General features: G+C 29.0%; 1 protein-coding gene across 5 annotated transcripts; it reads right to left on the bottom strand.

Moving 5' to 3' along the window:
* Positions 1 to 1,563: 1,563 nt before the first annotated feature.
* LOC119602737 (protein Aster-B) lies at positions 1,564 to 21,196 on the bottom strand. Of its 5 annotated transcripts, none has more exons than XM_037954423.1 (11): positions 20,395 to 21,196; positions 15,256 to 15,324; positions 13,302 to 13,623; positions 8,541 to 8,754; positions 6,425 to 7,307; positions 6,099 to 6,351; positions 5,900 to 6,030; positions 5,362 to 5,816; positions 4,568 to 4,862; positions 4,338 to 4,458; positions 1,564 to 2,543 (listed from the first exon to the last, which is right to left on the bottom strand). In XM_037954423.1, the coding sequence occupies exons 1-11, from the start codon at positions 20,835 to 20,837 to the stop codon at positions 2,508 to 2,510; spliced, it is 3,222 nt and encodes a 1,073-aa protein (XP_037810351.1). In that variant the 5' UTR covers positions 20,838 to 21,196; the 3' UTR covers positions 1,564 to 2,507. The 5 variants fall into 5 exon arrangements, with proteins under 5 accessions (XP_037810351.1, XP_037810377.1, XP_037810360.1 ...); XM_037954449.1 differs by having other exon boundaries at positions 5,620 to 5,816; XM_037954432.1 differs by lacking the exon at positions 15,256 to 15,324.
* Between the last annotated feature and the right edge of the window lie 398 nt (positions 21,197 to 21,594).

The raw sequence follows: 21,594 nt of genomic DNA, 5'->3' as shown, positions 1-21,594 counted from the left end.
GGCTCAACCAGAGTCTCATCATGGCTCAAACGGGTCCATAATGACCCAAGTAGAAAAAACTGGAGTCTGATCATGGCTCATTTTAATTTGGAAAAAACAGTCCACGAGAGTCCTTCATGACTCGTCATTTATTTAGTTACAACACCTTAAGTGTTGCAAGGGGGCCGGCAATGTTTAAGTACAAATCGGTTATTTGCGGTATTTTTCCTCTAAGTGTAAATCCTAATGATTTACTACTTTAGTTTACATCTTTGATGGAAAACTATTACTAATTCAACGAGTAAACCGCTAACTGTATTTAAACTTTGTTAGCCTCCATACTTAGAAATAAGTAGTTGTTTAACACTCGTCATATAGAAGCCTTAAAGAGCACTTCTTGTTGTGCATACATGCTTAAGGTAATATTTAAATAAAGGAAGACAAATCTTCTCCTTTTATAAAACTAATAATTCTTTGTGTTTTATTCTTTTTGTGCATTTACAATGAACCATATCGGATAGACGCCGAAACAACTAGTAACCCGAAATTATTTAAATTCGGGTGAAAAAACTATGAATTTTACATTAGAGTATCATTGGAGGGATGTTGTTCATTTTTGACATCTAATCTTATTTTTATAAGCAGTAAAAAACCGATATTTGTATGTCAAAAGTAAACCACATTCTTTCAATGACACGCTTATGTAAATTTCATTAGTTTTTCACCAAAATTTGATGCACTTCGAATATGTTATTTGTAGTGACTTTTCTACATCTCATTCCTCACTTTTAACTGGGTTTAATTTGTAATGAAATATTTGGTTTATAAAAGCGAAAAATTTGTAATTGCATTTTTAGATGTGATTATGATGTAGTTTGTAAAGTATGACATCAATTATTTTTTGCTGGGCATTGAAAGAATGTGGTTTATTTTTGACATCCAATTTTACTGCTTCTATAAATAAGATTAGATGTAGTTCAAAGTTGTCAAAAATGAACAACATCCCTCCAATGACACGCTAATGTAAAATACATATGTAGGTCTTTCACCACAATTTGAAGTACTTCGGGTTACTAATTGTGATGATGAAAATACTACATATTTTTCCATACTTTTTTTGCTGGGATATAAATCTAAAATTTTGAGGAAAAAGACATTAAACTAAGGTATTGTTTCTAGATAACAAACGAGTAGTTTGAGCGGAAATTTTACTAGTATTGACTCAATCCACTAGCACGTTATCTAAAAACAACACATTAAAGTTGAGGAATGTTTGACACTCGTTTCGAAAAAAATCTTTTCCAATTTTAAAATAAAACACCTTTTTGTTATCTTTGAAATACAATTTATTTTTATTCACTTGATGCTGCAAAGCTTTATTTTGACTAAATTATTTTTATTTATTATCAATAAAATACATACATATTCTCAAATGCTTTACAATTAAATTTTTACATTTATTTATTGGGAAATAAGGAATTTCCTTCTTAAATTACAATATATTTCTACTTGTACGATAAATACTATTGGTAACAGACATACAATACACCCTTTCTTTTTAATTATATATAGTGGATAATAAAATACATTTATGTATTCGAATTTTTATTATTCAAACTGTGACTTTCTCAATGGTTATTAACAATCTGATTTCTACTTAGTTTTTTCTTATTTTAAAAAATAGTTTTATTAAAAAAAAAAAAAAAAAAACATTTTATACAAAAATATTATTTGTTATTCATAATCTTTTACAGTAAATAATAATCTGTGTGCTGCTTAGACAGACAAAATAAAAGTAATTAATTACAATTGTAAAACTATGTTAATAATATTTCAAAATATAAACAATTGTTATTATATACAGAATTAAATATAAATTTGTATTAAATTAAATGTTCTATTGACAAGAAATGTTAAACTCTGAGGCATTCTTTAGTAATGTTTGTTTATTGCAACTACTAGCTTAAACATCTTAAGCGTACAAAAACAGAAATATATCAACAACATTAGTTTTAATACATAATAAGAAATATAATTATTAGTTTAGAACTATATTCTACTTGCAACTAATTACACATTTAAACAATAAATCACATAATTACTAATTACTATGGGTTTTGTATTTAACATTGAAATGTATACCATTATATGTATAATAAATAATTTAATTTAGAACAAAACAAAAATGCACCATTATTAAGAGAAATAAGTAGAAGAAAATAATATTACTTAAATAATATACATACATACATAAATATACCTACACGTTTATTTTTATTATACAAAGGAAGAATTCGGAAAAATTTAATAAAACTATAATTATTAAAAGTTTATAACAAAAACGATCGTTTTACATTTATTACAAAGATTTCTATTCATTTGTATATGTAGGTGTATATTTTCTAATTTGTCTATTAAAATATGTTTGGTTTAGCAAAAACAAAGAAAAAAAGAAATAAAAATAAATAATTAACCAATAAAAGCAAACAAAAAATTAAAAACTTATTCTATAGGTGGAAATATGTATATTAGCGAAACATAAGTTCGGCCAAAGTTCTTTCAGTCTGAAATGATAAAAGAGATATAAAAGAAAAATAAAATAATAAAAACAATTAAAAAAACAAAAAAAAAAACAAATAATTATATATTAAAAATAATATTTTGTCTGTCGTCACAACACACTTACAAATTTTTTTTATTATTTATTTTCTATATTTGTGTGATTCTCACTTTTGTTTTAGAAAATTGCAAAAACAAATACAATATGCAATCACATCAAATCAGCAATGGACTTTTGTACGATCAAATTTATTCAAGTCAAGAACTTTTATCTTTCATTTAGACAAATTAATATCATATTTTCAATCAATAAAACAAAATAACTTAATACAAAAAATTAATTCAAAAGTATCATATATTGTTAAGATCAACTTAAAAAAAAAAACAATTTATATAAAATCAAAAGCCAGTTTATAAGTTAAACATAAGCAGTTGAGATCAAATAAATCTTCAAAAGTTGTTTTTAACTTTTCGATTATTTGGTTTCCTAATTTAATGTGGGTTAAAATTGGGCCAGAAATGACAACATGTGGAACAACTTATGCAAAAACCATGAATAAAAATGTTTACAAATATAATCATTAAATTTATTTCCTGGAAAATATCTCAATATTTTTGCATTTAAAATCTGTAAAACAAATAGCTTTAACCAATAAAACAATGTCTTCGAATCTTCTAATTTGCATTGGTTCTATGATTCGAAACATGATCTCCAATGAGACGCAAATATTAAAATCATGTATGGTTTACCTAAATCGAACGACTTGAACACCTGATTAAACGCAAGTAATTTGATGGAAAATAAAATAATTGAAATTAAAATAGAAAATAAAAGCTTGTAATTAAACATTAATATTAAAATTTCACATTATATTAGCGTATCATTGGCGATCAAGGGTTTCTATGCCAATTTTTCGAAAAATCGAACCAACGCAAATTTGATTATTCCAAAAGCATTCCAAATGTTTCATTGGTTCCAGCTATTTGTTTTGTATGTGTTTTTGGAAGATATTTTTAATATATGTACATACACTGACAAACTAAATTATTAGCAGAGTAAGCTCATTAATCTTCACAATATATTTAATGACATTATGACATAGATTTTTAATAAAGAGACATTTTTACTAGATAGAGAGATAGGTTCTCCACAAAATTCACTTTGTTGCATTTCAAAATGTTTATCATATTTGTTATTAAACAATGGAGATTCAAAAAAATACCCAATTTTCCTGAACAAAATGATTGGCACACTTACCAACTACCTTAAAAATGTATGGTCCTAAATTTCATAGACACGCGTTATAAAATACATTTAAACGATTAAAAATCTTTCTTGAAATTACAATAATATTATTTTAAATTTGAAACTGTTGCTACACTATATGAAGCTAAAGTTATAAACGAATTTTTATAATGCGCTCTAAATGTATAATAGTTTAAAATTACTTCTTAAGTGCTGCCAGAGAACTGAAGATAAAATTATAATAAAAACAGAAATATTAATAATTTGTCTGGGCGATAGTGTGACTTTCGTATAATTAATATAAATGTATTTGCAAATTCAATTTCAAATGCAGATTAAAATATATTAAAAATTTCGAATCTGTAAAAAGACAGATTTTACGTCTTTTGATTGATTGTATTGCAATTGTTGTATGTAGTTTAAATGGTTTTCTATAGAAATTATTTTGAATTTTTCATTCATAATCTGCGAATTAAAGTTCATCACTGATTTGATCGATTTGTTGAGTTAGTTTATCATCATTGTGAAACATATTTTGACAAACAACGCTCACCTTTTTTAACAATTCAATTGCGGTCTGCAATACTGTGTGCCATTTTTTCAATTCGGTTTCGTGTAAAATTTCCTGTTGACGCAACAATTCAATCCAATCTTCATGATTGTTAGGTAATTGCCTGGAAAAAGGTAAGTACATAATACGATTTACAAATGATATCAAAGATTAATAAAAAATTAATTTGTAGTAGAAAATAAAAAAACAACAATAGTGTTGGTGGTACATACTTTAGAGCCGATAAATTTGGCATACGTGCTCTAGTGGACATGTCTTCATCAATGCGCTCCTCTAATTTCCATAATTTAAGCAATAATATGACATTAACAATTATGAGGAAACATAAGAGAACAAGAACAAACAGTGACAGCCACCTGAATTTTGTAGTTGCTTCAACTGCTACAACAGGACTGTCAATTGGATGGCGAGTAGAAATAGTTTGTGCAATACCACTGTGGTCCGCTGGCTCAGGTTTTATTGGCAATATAGGCATCTCTTCCAGTGGACGTATTTGAGCGGCAGTGCCTAAAACAATAATTAATTTTATATGTTTAACAGAAATTTACATTTTTGTATTAAAATATTCGTACATTAAGTAACCTCAAAAGAAATTTAATTTTTAATCTTGTATAAATTCTATACAATATTTAAAAAGTTAAATTTAAATTTAACTTAAGTTTAATTCTTTTTTTAACATAAATGAGTATTGTTAGGAATAATATACAATTTATTAATGTTTTAACTTTTTTATGAATACTTCGAAATACCATTTGTTTTCTTTACGGTTTCAGGCATGGTCACATTTAAAGATTATTTTCTGGAATTAAACGTATTCCAACATTCAAGATCGGTTGAAATTTCTATTTGAATTTATAGAAATACAAACCGATGCCGATTTAAGACGTCAATTCAAAAATGTAATAAAGTAAAATAGAGAACAAAACTCCAAATCTGACCATGACGAAACATGACATAGACATTTTGAGAACCATATTAATAGAGAAATGGAAATGGCCAATTGTACCTTTTTTGTCGCTTTCTTTTTTATGTTGAGGACATTGACAATGACGGTGATAATGGTGGCTGTGATTGTGATTACTGTGATGGCGACAATGACAATGAATTGTTGTGGTTTCATAAAAACAGGGATCAACGATGTTTTTATTACTATTACCCAGATATTCATTTTCATCAACGCTTGTTACAGAAGAAGTGATGGTTTGACCACCATCTTCACTCAAAGTTGCAATAACACATAAAGCATTTATTGGTTTATGCTTACCCCTGCGTGGACGTCTTCCTTTGCCCTTGGCCGGTGGGATGCATGTTTCGCTTTGTAATGAATGCAATAGCGATGTGTAGAAATCATCGAGACCAGCCCAAGTATTTTTCTCTATGAAACCTTTTACAACACCCCAAATAGATTTCTTATATTTGATTTGGGCATGAACCGAAAGCATTGTATGATCATCTACAGTCCTTCAGTTGAAATTATAGAACAAAACAAATCAATTGAAAAGTCCTTAACGAAATAGAAACATAAACACATTCTATTAACTTACTTAACCAGACAGTAATGTACTAAAACGCTAAAACTATCTGCATATGGAATGCCAGCATTGACGTTATTTATATCAATGGAATAAAGTTCACCAGGTTTACTGCAATCTCGCATCACTTGAAATTCCGTAACCTAAAATTAATTATTTATTTATTTAAATCGAATGTTATCCAAAATATTATTTGAGTGTGAATTCATGCCTTGGATGTCTTTGGACCAACCGAAGCGGCCAACTGTACAGTCACATTAAAAGTTCGTGTTTTTTGGCCATCTTCATTTGTTATCCATTCGCCAAAAACCAAATCCGTTGATTTTCGCATTGCATGAAAATCTAGCAAAAATTTTGACTTAGAAAACAATAAATTAAACAACGTTTCTATATTGATCGGCAGTATTGTATGAACCAACTGGCGACCTTCGTGAGGGGAATTGCATTCAGCTGTAGCTACGAATCTAAAAATGATATATATAAACTCGTATGAAAAAAGAACATTAAAAATACATAAATATATATTTGGCTACTTACGGAATATTATTCTCTTCTGAATCGCTGGAATCCGATATATCGGTTGGTAGAGTTTCTGAGTTTTTATTTGTGTTTTCTTCTCGTTGTCGATTGTTTTTTGACACTTTACGTTTTGAATCGAAAGTTGAAGTATTATGCTTTGATTCTTTTGAAACATTTGCACTATGACTACCGGTAACTGCGCTCCCACTACCGCTGCCGCCACTTGTGGCAGATGTTTGCTGTGTTTGAGAATTTGATGCGAAACCATCTTCTGGTTTTGCTGAGATCAATGTTAATTCTTTAGCATTTGACTTCATTATTTTAGAGTTTATACAATCACCACTACTGGCACTATTATTTCCGCTATTATTATTAGAAGCACTGTTTCCGCTACTACTATCAATTGCTTGGTAAATATTTGAATTGGACCTTTCTATAGCCTCTTGGTAAACACTCAATGAATTGGAATCATCTATGGCAGATACAAAGTCTATGTTTGAAGTGCCGTCGTCTCGATCCTCAACAGTTGGATCTATATAATCTTCGTCATCTGTCGTAAGACCTAATTCATCACCATAATAATTGTGTACTAATTGCCATATCTCCTGTGCTGGCATGGGTTTATTCATTAACGTATTTTGCCATACTCGAAAGAGTATTAAAAACGTTTTATCGCGCGTAGTGAATGACGAAAAAAAGTATTTTTCTTTTGGTGTACAAATTGATATGGCGTTTGGTATAACAAGCGCCGTTTTTTCTTTGGTTATCGATGTTACGTCCTTCCACTTGATAATTAAGCAGGTTTCCCAACCCAAAATGTTGGCATGAAAACAAACGTAGTTTTGTGATATATACAAGCGTCCCTGTATAAGTAAATCTCTATAAAGTGCACAGGAATAATCTAAAATAAAGAATAAAATTCATAATAATTATTTTAATAATTTTGGCTCTAATGTATGTAAAGTATTCAAAAACTAACTATTAATATGTATAAATAAGTTACGGTTGATTATATACTGTTTTTTTTTTTTTTTTTTTTTTTTTTTATTACTGTGAATAGATCAAGGAGCTTTTACCAGTTTTATATCACATTAATACTGAATATGTCTTATTTTTAATGCGTATTTCTAAACATGAAAAAGTATTATGATTCTTTCATATAGAAACCTTTAAGGCTAATTTGAGATATTAAATGAAAATATGTATTTGACAAGCTACAATAATTTTTATTACTTTATTTGAATTAAATCAAATATTTTGAATTCCACTGTGTATTTCAAAATTTAAATTTTATCCCAAAATTTGTGACTTTCTAACAATACTGAATATAAGGTGTATTTTTATTTTCACTCACAAGTGTTCTATTGAAATAAACATTCAGGACAACTATAAAAAAATTAAATTAGAAAACTGATTTATACATTTCTATGTAGGTTGTATTTTAAAATCGACCAAAAATAAATATTAAGTATAACGAATAACACCAAGTGCAATGGTCCAATTCACAATCGATGTCATAAAAATAAAATTTTTTTAAACAAAAAGAAATCAATAATAAAAAATTGCGACATGCGACGATACAACCGTATTGTGAATTGGACAAATATATTTTATATAAAAAAATTTTGTTTACAATAAATGTTAAATTCAGAGAGGATATATTAAAAGGTACTAAAAACTAGAAAATAAATTACTAATTTATTGACAAATTCCTGAATTTTGCCGTTTTTGTGAGATACTATTATATTTGATACCGGGAAATTTTAAAATGAATCCCGTTTTCCCGGGAAATGAAATAGTCCGGGAAAAGAAAATGTCGTCAGTCTGAATATTTCGATCATTATAACAAAACATACTGTTCGTAAAATTTTTTAGGTCTAAATAGGAGCATGCTTTATAGGGAATCTTAGTTCTCAATACATAATAAATGCATTGAGAGAATTCAAGTTAAATTCATAAAATACGCTATTTCTTTGAATACAACGAATCCGTAAACATCTTTGTCTACAGTCAATTGTAGTCAGAAATATACCTTACTTTCAATGAAATCTTTAGAGGTAAGAAGAAACATTTGTTTATTATATATTCCACAAAGATCTCTTTGAAATCCACAATTTATTATTTATTGACTTACCAACAATCAAGCGTTCATCATTTGGCACTTCCTTAAATAATTTCTTAAAATCCTGTGAACGTGATTTATAATTAGGATACAACACGTTATACCACGATTTCTTTTTAGCACGTTCTGACAAACGTGTAACGTTTTTTATTTTATCAATACAATCAGACGAATAGAGGTTTCTCAATAAATCTCCAGAGTTTTCACTAGATTTGCTTAATGAGTCCTAAAATAAAACGAAAAATAGATACATATTTTAATAACAAACATTTATTTAGTTTACTATTTAGAGTGTCATCTCATGGGTAAACCCGTAATATATTGTACATACATATGTATGTATAAAAACAACAAATAAGTATTACTCATTATTGTCAGATTAATTGTTCTTATCAAACACTATCAAATAACGACGATAATGAAGAACTTGTATGGACTTTTTATTTATTTACTTCTATTTATTTATTTTTTGCTTTTTTTATAGTTTCATAATGGAATTATTCTGAAAAAATAATATCGTGAATATGTGTTAGCCAAAATGATTGCTTGCAGCTAGTTTTAAGATGTTACTGGTTTAAATGGCATTGGCCGTACTAAAGCATGTTTAGCATGGAAGTAGCACAAACACACATTTTGTTATTGTACAGTGTTTGTAGAGCAAGCTGTTATCAATGAAAGCTTTTCATCAATGGTGAGCTTTTTGGTAAGGGGTTTCTAATCAAATATGTTTAGAGCTTTTTCGCTAGTTGTTGAAATATGAGTTCAACCTAATTGATCGCACCATAAGACATGTGAATAAACACATTAATAAAACGACATACAACAGGTATATATGTACATGAATACAAACTTATGAAGTCTCATTGACTCGAATCGTAACAAATCGTATACAAAAATGTACAAAGTTTTCCTATTATATACACATATAAGAAATTACTTGTAGAAATAAAATGTCTTGTAATACTAGGCAAAGATAACTGTTTAAAATTTATTATCATATTCCACATGTATATTTTTTTATATTAATGTATACCTCTTGCATCCCACTAAGTGACCACAAAGCTCTTTTTTTGATAGAGTGGGATACTCGCATCTTATTAAGCCACTATAAAGCCCTTAAAGGAAATTATATAAACTTTCTTTTGAGCAAAAATTTAAATTTTTTGAATTTTTTTATTTAAAACACAAATTAAAATATATTTAAAAAAATTTTTCTGGGACCAATAGAGCTGAAAATTTGTGTCTGGCCTACTGTCCAATAGTTCAATAGTGAAATTTCATCCAAATCGATTTTTTAAGTTGGGTCACTTGACACGAAATTGTCCATACAAGTTTGTCATTTACCCTACACCACTTTAGTGGGGAGGGTATATTGAGTTTGTGCTGATGTTTGTAACGCACAATAATATTGGTCCTATACCCACCTTAAAGTATACCAATCGGCTCAGAATCATTTTCTGAGTTGATTTAGCTATGTCCGTCCGTCTGTCCGTCCGTCCATGTAAACCTTGTAATCAAACTACAGGTCGCAATTTTGAAGATAATTCAATGAAATTTGGTACATGATCTTCTATTGTCCCAGGGACGAAGCCTATTGAAAATGGTTAAGATCGGTCCATTATTTCACCTAGCCCCATACAACTGAACCCCCAATAGGGCTTGTAATCCTTGTAATCAAACTACAGGTCGCAATTTTGAAGATAATTCAATGAAATTTGGTACATGATCTTCTATTTTCCCAGGGACGAAGCCTATTGAAAATGGTTAACATCGGTCCATTATTTCACCTAGCCCCCATACAACTGAACCCCTCGAATAGGGCTTTTAAAACTTGTAATCAAACTACAGGTCGCAATTTTGGAGATAATTCAATGAAATTTGGCACATGATCTTTTATGGTATCGTAGACGAAGCCTATTGAAAATGGTTAACATCGATCCATTATTTCACCTAGCCCCCATACAACTGAACCCCCGAATAGGGCTTTTAAACTTTGTAATCAAACTACAGGTCACAATTTTGGATATAATCCAATGAAATTTGGCACATGTATTTTATGGTACCGTAGACGAAGTCTATTGAAAATGGTTACCATCGGTCCATTATTTCACCTAGCCCCCATACAACTGAACCCCCAAATAGGGCTTTTAAAACTTGTAATCAAACTACAGGTCGCAATTTTGGAGATAATTCAATGAAATTTGGCACATGATCTTTTATGGTACCATAGATGAAGCCTGTTGAAAATGGTTTACATCGGTCCATTATTTCACCTAGCCCCCATACAACTGAACCCACCGAATAGGGCTTTTAAGTTCATAATTATATTTAATATACTCATATCTCGACAAAAAGCTGCAATAACCAAGTTGTATACAAGACTTGATGACCCCCACGAATTTTATAATAATAAGTTCTCATATGACCCTAGCCCCTATGAAAAGCCCCCATCAAAATTTCACTTAAATGTCCACAATTTTATTCAACAATAAACGGCTTAAGTATGTATATCTAAGGCAAGGTACAATTCAACTTAAATGCTTTATTATGGCAACTAAATCACATTATATTTTTGTCAAAGGTGTAGGGTATTATATGGTCGGCGTCGCCCGACTATAATTTCTTACTTGTTTTGATTCATCAAAATATATACATACAGTGGCGGAGGTTAGCACATTTGGTATCTGTTAAATATAAAATCAAATATTTCCTATAGTTCTTCACTTTTTTATCAAATTCTCTTTTATGCGTAACACATGTTTTGCGAGGTTCATGGCACATTATATTTTGTTCCATATTTTATTGTTGCGCATAGATTTTTTTCTTTCTTTCTACCCCTACAAAAATATGGACATAAATTTAGAACAAAATAAAAAAAATCATTAAAAAATTAAAAAAAAGCAAAACAACCGGATAAATTTATCTAATTTCACTTAAAATTTTATATTTTGTAGAATACACATTTTGATAATATAATTTCTTCTCCTGGACATAATCTTCACCAGAACCCAGTAGAAATTTCATGACATAAATTTTAACTTTCAGCCCATAAATAGGCAAAGTTTTTACTTGTTGGCATCTAGAAATTATTCTGGGCACTGCAAACATGTCAATCCCGATCGCTTCCAAGATGCTCCTCTCTGTACTTTTAACACATTTTGGATCGTTGTCGACCAAAAAACGCTATTTAACTGAACTTTTGTCCTCTAATTATTCTACTAAAATATTTAAGAGCATATTTTGATAGTCATACTGATCCATTTGTGCATCCACCATGCATATACAACCTCCACTACGCCCGGAAAATGCCACCGAATTCTTCATATTTCACCCATTGTGTTTTATTTTTGTGTTTGGAGTACAGCATAAATACATTTTCTATCAAATTTGATCCTATTAAGCTTCAACTAGTATTCTCCAATCATGCAGATAAAGCTAAGGTGTTCCAGGGAAATCATATATCACAGAGAAATCATATATCATTGCATTTTCTTGGCGTGCTGTTGGTACTATATTGATTTTGGATGCAGAAATGGATCCATATGACTATCAAAATAGGCTCTTAAATACTTTATTAAAAATTCAGATGACAACGATTCAGTTAAATAGCGTTTTTTTGGCGATAACGACCGTAAATATGCTAAAAGTGCTGAGATGAGCTGCTTGGAAGCAAGCGGAATTGACATGTGTGCAGTGCCCAGTATAATTTCTCGATTCCAATTCAATAGAGAACATATAAAATGATATGACCAACAAATGAAAGCAGAACGCCCCAAGAATTTTGCCAATTTATGGCCTGAAAGTTAAAATTTATGTCATGAAATTTGTAGAGGATTCTGGTGAAGAATATGTCCAGGAAAAGAAAAATTATCAAAATCTGCAACTATTCTACAAAATATAAAATTTTAAGTGAAATTAGATAAATATAGCCGGTTGTTTTGTTTTATTTTTAAGTTTTTAATGATTTTCTTATTTTGTGCTAAAATTATGTCCAGATTTTTTAAGTGGTGTACTTTGGATAGAAAATAATCTATATGCAACAAAATGTATAGTGTCGTGATCCTCGAAGAACATGGTTACGCATAAAAAAGGATTTGTTAAAAAAGTTAAGAACTATAAAATATATTTGATGTTATATGCAACATATACCAAGTGTGCTAAAATCGTGTCCACCACTGTATATTCTTAACTATGTATGTCCGACGATCACGTAAAAACGAAGCAATATACTAAATTAATGATGAATATACATACGGTCTTACTACGTGAGAAATTATGAACAAAAATTTGAAAAACCTCGAAAAATATGATTTCCGATTTTCTTCCACTGTTTTTACAAAAACTACAGAAGATTATTTGATGATTCTTGGAAGGTATGCGTTTACTCATACAAGGAAGAACTATGTTAAATGTAACATTTCCGTATTTTGTATAATAGTATTACATTTCAAAGCATACTTTAAGGCATTATTAAAAGTTATTGAACATAATTTATTCATATAAGAAAATTTATTCAACAAATTTATGGTGAAGGGTATTTAAGATTCGTCATAGTCAAATATAGCACTCTAACTTGTTTTAAGTTGTTTTTGTTTTTCAGTAGTTCTATTCTTGCTAGATTTAACAATAATTATGTACATATGTCTGTATATTGTTGTCGTATTAAGAATCTTAAAATGCTTTGCTTTTGTTATTTTTCTGAATAATTCCGACTATTACTGATTAAAACCTATCAATCTGACAAGAACTAGAATAGACAAAATGTTTACTTACCTCATCACAACGTAATATGTTAGCTGAATTAATTGATATCTTACTTTCGCTGAGGCTTAAATCATTTAATTTGTCATCTAATTCAATACTTTCCTCAATATTACTGCAAATATTTCGCTCTGTTTGTAATTTTAAAGATTCTCTAGATTGACTCAAATCAGGTTGAGTTGTCAAATTATCATTTTTCAATGTGGTAACAGTACCAGTTATACTATTAGAAATTGAGGAAAATGTAGATTTTATTGTATTTTCAATATTAGTCGAATTGTCTGAAAGCGTCGAATTGATTTGTTTTGTCAAATCCTCTGGCAAGAGAAGTTTCCTGAAAAAGTTGCAATAATATTTATATTAAAACGTTAAACATAATAACAAACGTATATGTCCATTTCACAATCGGTGTCGTACCGTCGTATGTCATAAAAATTGTTTAAATAAAATTTTTTGAAACAAAAATAAAAACAATAATAATAAAATTACGACATACTACGATACAACCATACAACACCGATTAAGAATTGGACAATAATATATTAAGTTATTGTATATCATTGGAAGTATGATCATGATCCTGAATTTTTTTTATTAAATTTACATTACGATCGGCATTTCTAACAGTCGCCTTAATGGTGGCACATTATAATATCCATAGACGTTACGACGTACCAAAAAGTATGAGAATAATCATAAACTTTATGACTTTTAAAATAAATCCCGGATAGAATTGCTCCCAACTTTGGTGTAAGTTGCATTTTAAAAAAGTAAAGCCCATGAACACTATAACACTTTTCTGGTGTGTCGTTACAAATGACATTATGACGCACCCCCTGCCTCAATAATATTAAGGCAATAAAACCCCGTATAATTCAACGAGTTGCAAATGGAATCACAAAATCAATTTTAAAAATAGTGGTTATAAGCATAATTTTAAAATTATGATAAAATAGCAGTATTTTAGCAAATTGGATTATTTCGGTAACGGTATTTTAGTAGTAATTATGTATATGTGTATTATTAGTGTATTAAAATCGATGAGTGCTATGATCAATTATGAGCGATCCTAAAATAATTTTTCAGAATGATTTGAAATGAATAATAATTTCTTTTGGCTTATCATTTATGTCGAAAAATATATTAAAAAAATGCACGAGACGAGAGATATATGATATTTTGGACCGATTATTGATTTTCCACAGAGTTCATCTTTGAATGAAACAATTATTGCATTATCTGCAGTAATATCAGAAGAATAAAATTACTCATAACTGGTTGATCGATTTTGTTTATTTTTAATAACGAACTGCTTAGGAATATAATGAATATATTAGTTGAATTTCCATACATTGCTTTATTTTAACGTGAGCATGTTTTAGACAGACAGGCAAGCGGACATACCTAAACCAGCTCGGTCGGATCTCAGGCAAAATTTCTGGATGTTACACACGGAATGGGAAACTTATATTTTCAATCCATCCATTGATGCTAGAAGAGCGTATAAACAAATAATTTTCTTTAAATCATACTTAATTTTTACTACATTAGCATTATTCTTTACTAATGAAGTGTTCTCAAGCGTATTGGATCTCCGCTCCGGAACAACCCGGTTCCATGAACACGAAACCCCCATTTGAAACCCCCTTTTTTATTGGAGGAGAGCAGTTTGTTGGTTATCGAAAAAAACTGTATTTGTCCAAATTCAGAATATAAAAGCTTTTTAATTTTGTTCACCTAGAATTTGATTTGGAACTAAAGTGCTGTTGCGACTTTTTAGAAATATGCATTTATTATGAAATTGAGAAAAAATTGTTCACTCAACCAAATTCAAATTTAAAATCCGTCTTATAATAATGTTGGGTTATATGTATAATTACATGTTATAATACCTTTATTCTTAAAGATATTAACATAATTATTCATTCCATTACTATTGAGAATGGGAGTAATATTTTTAACATACCTTTCGAAATAAAAACAAATATTTATTTCTTCATTTCCATCCATGTGAACTGAAGAGTTTTCGTTATTTCTACATTGATGTATGGATGTGTTTGCACGATCACAGGCAAAAATTAAAATTCCATAAAAATAAAAATTTTATAAAAATAAATATGTATTTAATAAAATAAAGATTCAAAAAATTAACGTTAATAAACAAAAATACGAATAACAAATACAAACAATTTAAATAACAAATAAATAAGTGTTAATCGGTATTACTCTAAATAAATCGTATCAACAATAAAATCTCTATTAAATATTTTTACATTATAAATATAAAATACTTAAGCAGCAACATTTTTATAGATGATTAAATAATAAAAAACCTTGTTTAGTATTTCAAGTAGCTTCGAAAAATATGTCGGTACAATTTGTTATTGCACTGTTTATGTACATTTTAAGAATGAAAGGAAAATATGAAAAACTAGCTATACCCAGTGTGCTTCGCTACCCTCATCGTAATGGAATAAAATAAATATTATTGTAAATGTATATATATCTGCAATATCAAAAAGTCCCCTATTTAAATTTATGTTTATATATTCAATATTTTAGAAAACTCAAAAAGTACCAATGAAGTACGAAAAAGTAACAAAAGACCTCTTTTATTTAATTTCATGTTCCTAAGTTCGATATTATAGAAAATTCAAAAAGTACCAGTTGAAGAACGAAAAATTACCAAAGGGTACCCTTTTATAGATTCTCATTAACTCCGGGCTCCACATGGTTAATTTCATGTTATAAAAAACACAAAAAGTATGTTTCTAGGTTCAATATTATAGAAAATTCAAAAAGTACCTTTTGAAGAACGAAAAAGTACCAAAAAGTCCCCTTTTATAGGTCCTCACTTAATCCGGGCTCTACATGTTTAATTTCATGTTTCTAGGTTCAATATTATAGAAAATTCAAAAAGTACCTTTTGAAGAACAAAATAGTACCAAAAAGTCCCCTTATATAGTTTCTCACTTAATCCAGGCTCTACATGCACTTTCATGTTTCTATTTTCAATTTTATAGAAAATTCATAAAGTACCTTTTGAAGAACGAAAAAGTACCAAAAAGTCCCCTTTTATAGATTCTCATTTACTACGCGCTCCACATTATTAATTTCATGTTTCTAAGTTAAATTTTATAGAAAACTCAAAAAGTACCAGTCGAAGGACGAAAAAGTACGAAAAAGTCCCCTTTTATAGATTCTCATTTACTCCGGGCTCTACATGCTTAATTTAATGTTTCTAGGGTTAATTTTAAAGAAAACTCAAAAAAGTACCTATGTAGAACGAAAAAGTAGCGAAAAGTCCCTTTATTAATAATTTTATGTTTCTATTTCAATATCATAGAAAACTCAAAAAGTACCAGTTGGAGAATGAAAAAGTACCAAAAAATATCACTTGGTACCGGGGTTCCAAATAACATCCCATTAGGTATTTAGTGTTTCTAAGTTTAAACATTTTATCTTAATTGGATCATTGTGTTTGAATAAAATCAAATTTCCCGTTTTTACCCCTTTTGGTACTTTTTTTCTCCCCATTAACGAAATAAAAATTCTATTCCAAAAAGTTGCAACATCGTAGTGGGAGCCCGTTATTATGTATTCATATGTATAAGTTAATAAACCAAAAACAATGTTTTATGAAAAAAGTACCAAAAATAGGTACAATTTTAACCCCTTAAACGAACGAATCCAAAAAGTACTAAATTTATATTTATATTTTTTCGTTAAGTTATGAAGGAGTCAAAAATATTTTTTGAACGTTCACTGGTTTAAAAGATACATGGGGTGCGAAGAAAGTACCAAAATACAGTTTTTACCCGTTTATTCCCTAAAGGGGCCGAATTTGAAAAAAGTACCAGACACCTGTCCAATAATTTTTTAAATGAACTACGATATGCTTTAAACTGTTTTTGTATCTTGTTTAGTTTAGGAGATATGAGGTTACCGAATTTACCCGTTTTTACCCTTTTTACCCCCTAAACATACGAATTTCCAAAAATCCCGTCTTAGTGGATCTGTTTGGTGGGAGACCAACCTCCTGTCCAAATTTCAGCTCTTTAGCTTTAACCGTTTAGGCTGTGCGATGATGAATCAGTCAGTCAGTCAGTAACGTTAGAATTTTATATATACCCAGCAAAAAATAATTTATGTCATACTTTACAAACGACATCTTAATCACATCTAAAAATGCGATTGCATACTTTTCGCTTTTATAAACCAAACATATCCTTACAAATGAAAACACAGTTAAAAATGAGGAAAGAGATGTAGAAAAGTCACCACAAACAACATATTCGAATTACTTCAAATTTTGATGAAAAACCAATGAAATTTACATAAGCGTGGTTTATTTTTGACATATATCGGATTTTTACAGCTTCTAAAGATAAGATTAGATGTAGTTCAAAGTTGTCAAAAATGAACAACATCCTTCCAATGACACGCTAATGTAAAATTCATAGGTTTTTCACCTGAATTTGAAGCACTTCGGGTTACTAGTTGTGATGAAAATTCTACATCTTTTTCCACACTTTTTTTGCTGGGTATAGATTAAGAAATATCAAGAAAATTTAAAATTCTTAAGCATATTATTGGTTTCGTCTACCGATTTTAAAATGAAAACAGGAATGACAATATAGTATGTAATGCCGGCCATATGATTTTCTAACCAGTTATGAGTAGAATATGATTTTTGTTGTAATGTTTGGGAGATACATTATTGACCGAACAAACTTATTTAAGTATTCAAATTGGAGGAATTGACGTTGTGGGGTTAAATGAAATAATGGAGAAAATTCAACTAGCTAGAATATGTTTAGTTCTTAAGTCAGAACATTTTTTATCTTGAAAATTGTGACCTGTAGTTTGACAGCAACGTGCTATAGAAGCATCAGCAAAATGTGTATTGACGATACAAAGACTACATTACAGAAATTATTATGTTAACATGTTTACGTTGCAAAAATTCAGTCCAAAGTTAATTTTAAATGAAAAGTTTAACCATATGGAAATCCATCTAAAATTTCGATCTTTTTAATATGCATGTTATTCCTTCATTAAAAAAGTTACCGCACCAAAAGAGATGAAGTTTTGTATAATTATATATTTTTTAAGATGAGAAAAATAAGTATTTTTGGCAACAGTTTTGCTTTTTTTATTACATTATCTTAAACAGAAAATTGTTCTTCACAACCTTGTTTTTGTGTTTTTAATAAATCGCTATAATATTGCATATTTTAGATAATGGTATTCATTTTTATGAAAATAATTAAAATAATTAAAAAAAGATCATTTTATAAACTGCTTTCGGAGCGGTAGTTTTTTATATATCGTCATATGAAATCCAAAAAGCCCTAAGTTACATTCAACAAATTTTTCGGGAGAAGCAAAAAACCGTCTAAAATGATAAATAAACCAAAAATGTTCAACATTTTCTCAAGTTAAGCTTATTTCTTATTGACAAACTATTATTTCAAGAAAAATTTGCAGTTTTTGTTTAACTTACGGAGATATGAAACTTACGCCCTTGAGAATTTGTTTTTTTCTGAAACCCAAAAGGGCGTAAGTTACATTAAAAAATACTAAGTTTTAACATTTTCAACTAAATTTAAATCGGTTTTTGTTGGTCAAATAGGCCAAAACATGGAAGGCATAAGGCTTCTTTGTTTTCATAAAGGTTTTCGGGAATTGGAATTTTTCTTTGAAAAAATTCTAAAACTGTTAAAATAATCTATAAATTACAAGGATTCGTTAAAAGTGGCATTTTTGTTTCATTTGATGCCAACTTATAACATTTCACAGCTTCGAAGTTAAAAATTCAAAAGAATTTGAAAATTTTCATGAATTTTAAGGTAATTTTAGAACATAACCTTTTAGAGCCAATCTTTAGGTGAAAGATTAGCGATTAAATTAAAATTAATCCTCGAAAGATGTTTTTGAGTACTCAATTAGTTAATTTTGTTTGTAAGTTTAAGCGCCTAATGGAGGTGGTTTAATCTTAAGCACGAAATGCAAAAGTGTAAACAGCTGATGCAAACAAATTAATAAAATTTTTATAAATATAAATATTAAAATGTTCTATTTATTGATTAGTATAAATTATGGACACTTCAAAATACATTTTTTTGTTTTTAATTTAAGTCTTCATTAATTTTCATATTAAATTTACAATTGTCTTCTTCTTTTTTATAAAATATGCATTGTTTTGATAACAAACAGTGACATTTTCTGTTGTTTTGTATGGCAACACTGCGAAGTTTAATCTTGTACTCAAAAACATCAAATGGTATTAACGTTATACTTTGGTATTAACATTGGATTAAATTTATTTTTAGATTAACTAATCTAATTATTAATTGCCATTTGATTGCCAACTCAAAAACCCGGTCTTAGAATTTCTTTGATAGGGACATTGATTTTAATTGTAGGAGTGTAACATTTAGCAGGAACATGTATTTTGATCGATGTTGATTTTTTTTCAACTTTCATATGACGATATGTATTTTTAAATTTTAAAGATTAAATTTTAATATTATTTTTTTTTAAATATACATATGTATGTATGTTTGCTTTTATTTTTTTCCATCCCTGCACAAATTCTCATCCCAAATTTTGGCAATAACAACATACAGCTTTATACACAAGAACAACACTTAACATATAAAGCAGTACGTTATTGTTGGTGTTTTTTTATTTTTGCCAAAGCATGAACAAAAATTCTTATTTTTTGATCAAATTTTCAGAGGTTGTCTCAGATTTTTGCTCATATCTCCTTTATTCATAGGCCTATTTTGCGGCTAATGGTGGCCATTAGCTGGAACATATTGGCTGGAATCTTTGTAAAACTTCCAACCAAGTTACAAAATGTATGATGTTATATACGGGTTTGAAGTGTATTTTTACGTAATTTGTTTCATTTATGGACATAATGTTAATACTATTAACTTAATAGAAAGATTACATAGTAAAAGATTTAATGGAAAGATTTTGTTGAAAAAATTAGGCACATAGTACAATTACATTGAATACTGTTTATAAAATATGTACATATGTATGTACATATACATACATATGTATGTAGGCATGTATAAGAATATTTACTTACATCGACTGTATACCACCTAATGCTTCCAAAGGTGATCTTGTTGCACTCGAAGATGTTAATAATGATGAAGACGAAGAGGTCGGCAAGATTAGCGATGAGTTATTGGAAGAAGCCGTGGAAAAAGAATTAGTAGTAGATGCACAATCGCTAGGAACTGTTTTATTTTGTATTGACGTTAAGATTTCTAAGCAGTTTTGCGGAGTTGTAAATGATTTCGAAGGATTTATTGAATTACTAGTAGAGTCTTGTTTGCCGATATTGTCGGAGACGTTACTAGATATTTGAGTTTCTGTTCTTGTCGGTGCAAAAGTTGCGGTATCTTTGCTAATGCTATCGGAGACAGTTGCTGTGCTAACAGATGCTAATGTCGCCGTTGTAGTTACAGTATTATTGGTATTAGTATAAGTAGTGGTAGTAGCAATTTGTGTTATACCAAAATTCATGACAAAACTTAAAAATTGTTAATACTTGAAGATACTCCTCCAGACTGACTGAAGTATTAAGCATACAATAACATTGCCATTAGTAGTCAAAAAGTGATGATGACAACTGCATTGATTTTTCTAAACTACATGGTCATCATGTATAAAGTTGCAAAATTCCAGTTAATATATTTTTCTTTAAATTTAAACAAATCAATTGTATATTTTCTGTTTACACTTTCTTCATAAATATTTTTTATTTTGAACATATTATTGAAGTTGTTTCATTTATTCATTTATATTTTAGTTGAAAAAATATTTATGATATGAATGAGATTCGATGGAAGTAAATGCACAGCAGAGCCCTGTGCCGACAAATATTAACGGCGTCGGCGACTGACACTAAATATGTCGGCGGCGGCTTAAAATCGTCTGTAAGCCGGCTAAGTTTTCAACTACCATTAGTTTTTAATTTTTCTACGATTTTAAATAAAAACGGAATCCGAGAGATCAGAAAGTGGGATTTTGGAGAATATATTGTTTATAACAACAAAACAGAGCAAGCTCATAAGTTGTGTGAGAAATTATGCAGGGATGAATAAAAAATTCTTAAAAATTAAAAACAAATCCTTTCTCCAAGTTTTACTAGGATCCAGATATACAATTTGTTACATATGGGAGATTCCACGCAAATTATTGCAATTTCGCCAATTATTCCGAACGTTAATTAAGATTTTAAGTTAATCTATGGAAAATTTGAATAATCTAATAGCTTCCC

The sequence above is a fragment of the Lucilia sericata genome, unplaced genomic scaffold, assembly GCF_015586225.1.
Source record: "Lucilia sericata isolate MDLA Ls3-8-SP2 unplaced genomic scaffold, ASM1558622v1 Contig000009F_arrow, whole genome shotgun sequence".
NCBI lineage: Eukaryota > Metazoa > Arthropoda > Insecta > Diptera > Calliphoridae > Lucilia > Lucilia sericata.
The sequence above is the reverse complement of the archived record's forward strand: the minus strand, read 5'-3'. Positions and strand labels throughout refer to the sequence as shown.

Excerpts from the sequence above, each read along its gene's own strand:
- LOC119602737 (XM_037954423.1), bottom strand. The coding sequence starts at position 20,837 with ATGAATTTTGGTATAACACAAATTGCTACTACCACTACTTATACTAAT. Across the intron at positions 13,624-15,255 it reads ATTTGTTTTTATTTCGAAAG|GAAACTTCTCTTGCCAGAGG; the intron begins GTATGTTAAAAA and ends CAACTTTTTCAG. Across the intron at positions 7,308-8,540 it reads TGATGAACGCTTGATTGTTG|ATTATTCCTGTGCACTTTAT; the intron begins GTAAGTCAATAA and ends TCTTTATTTTAG.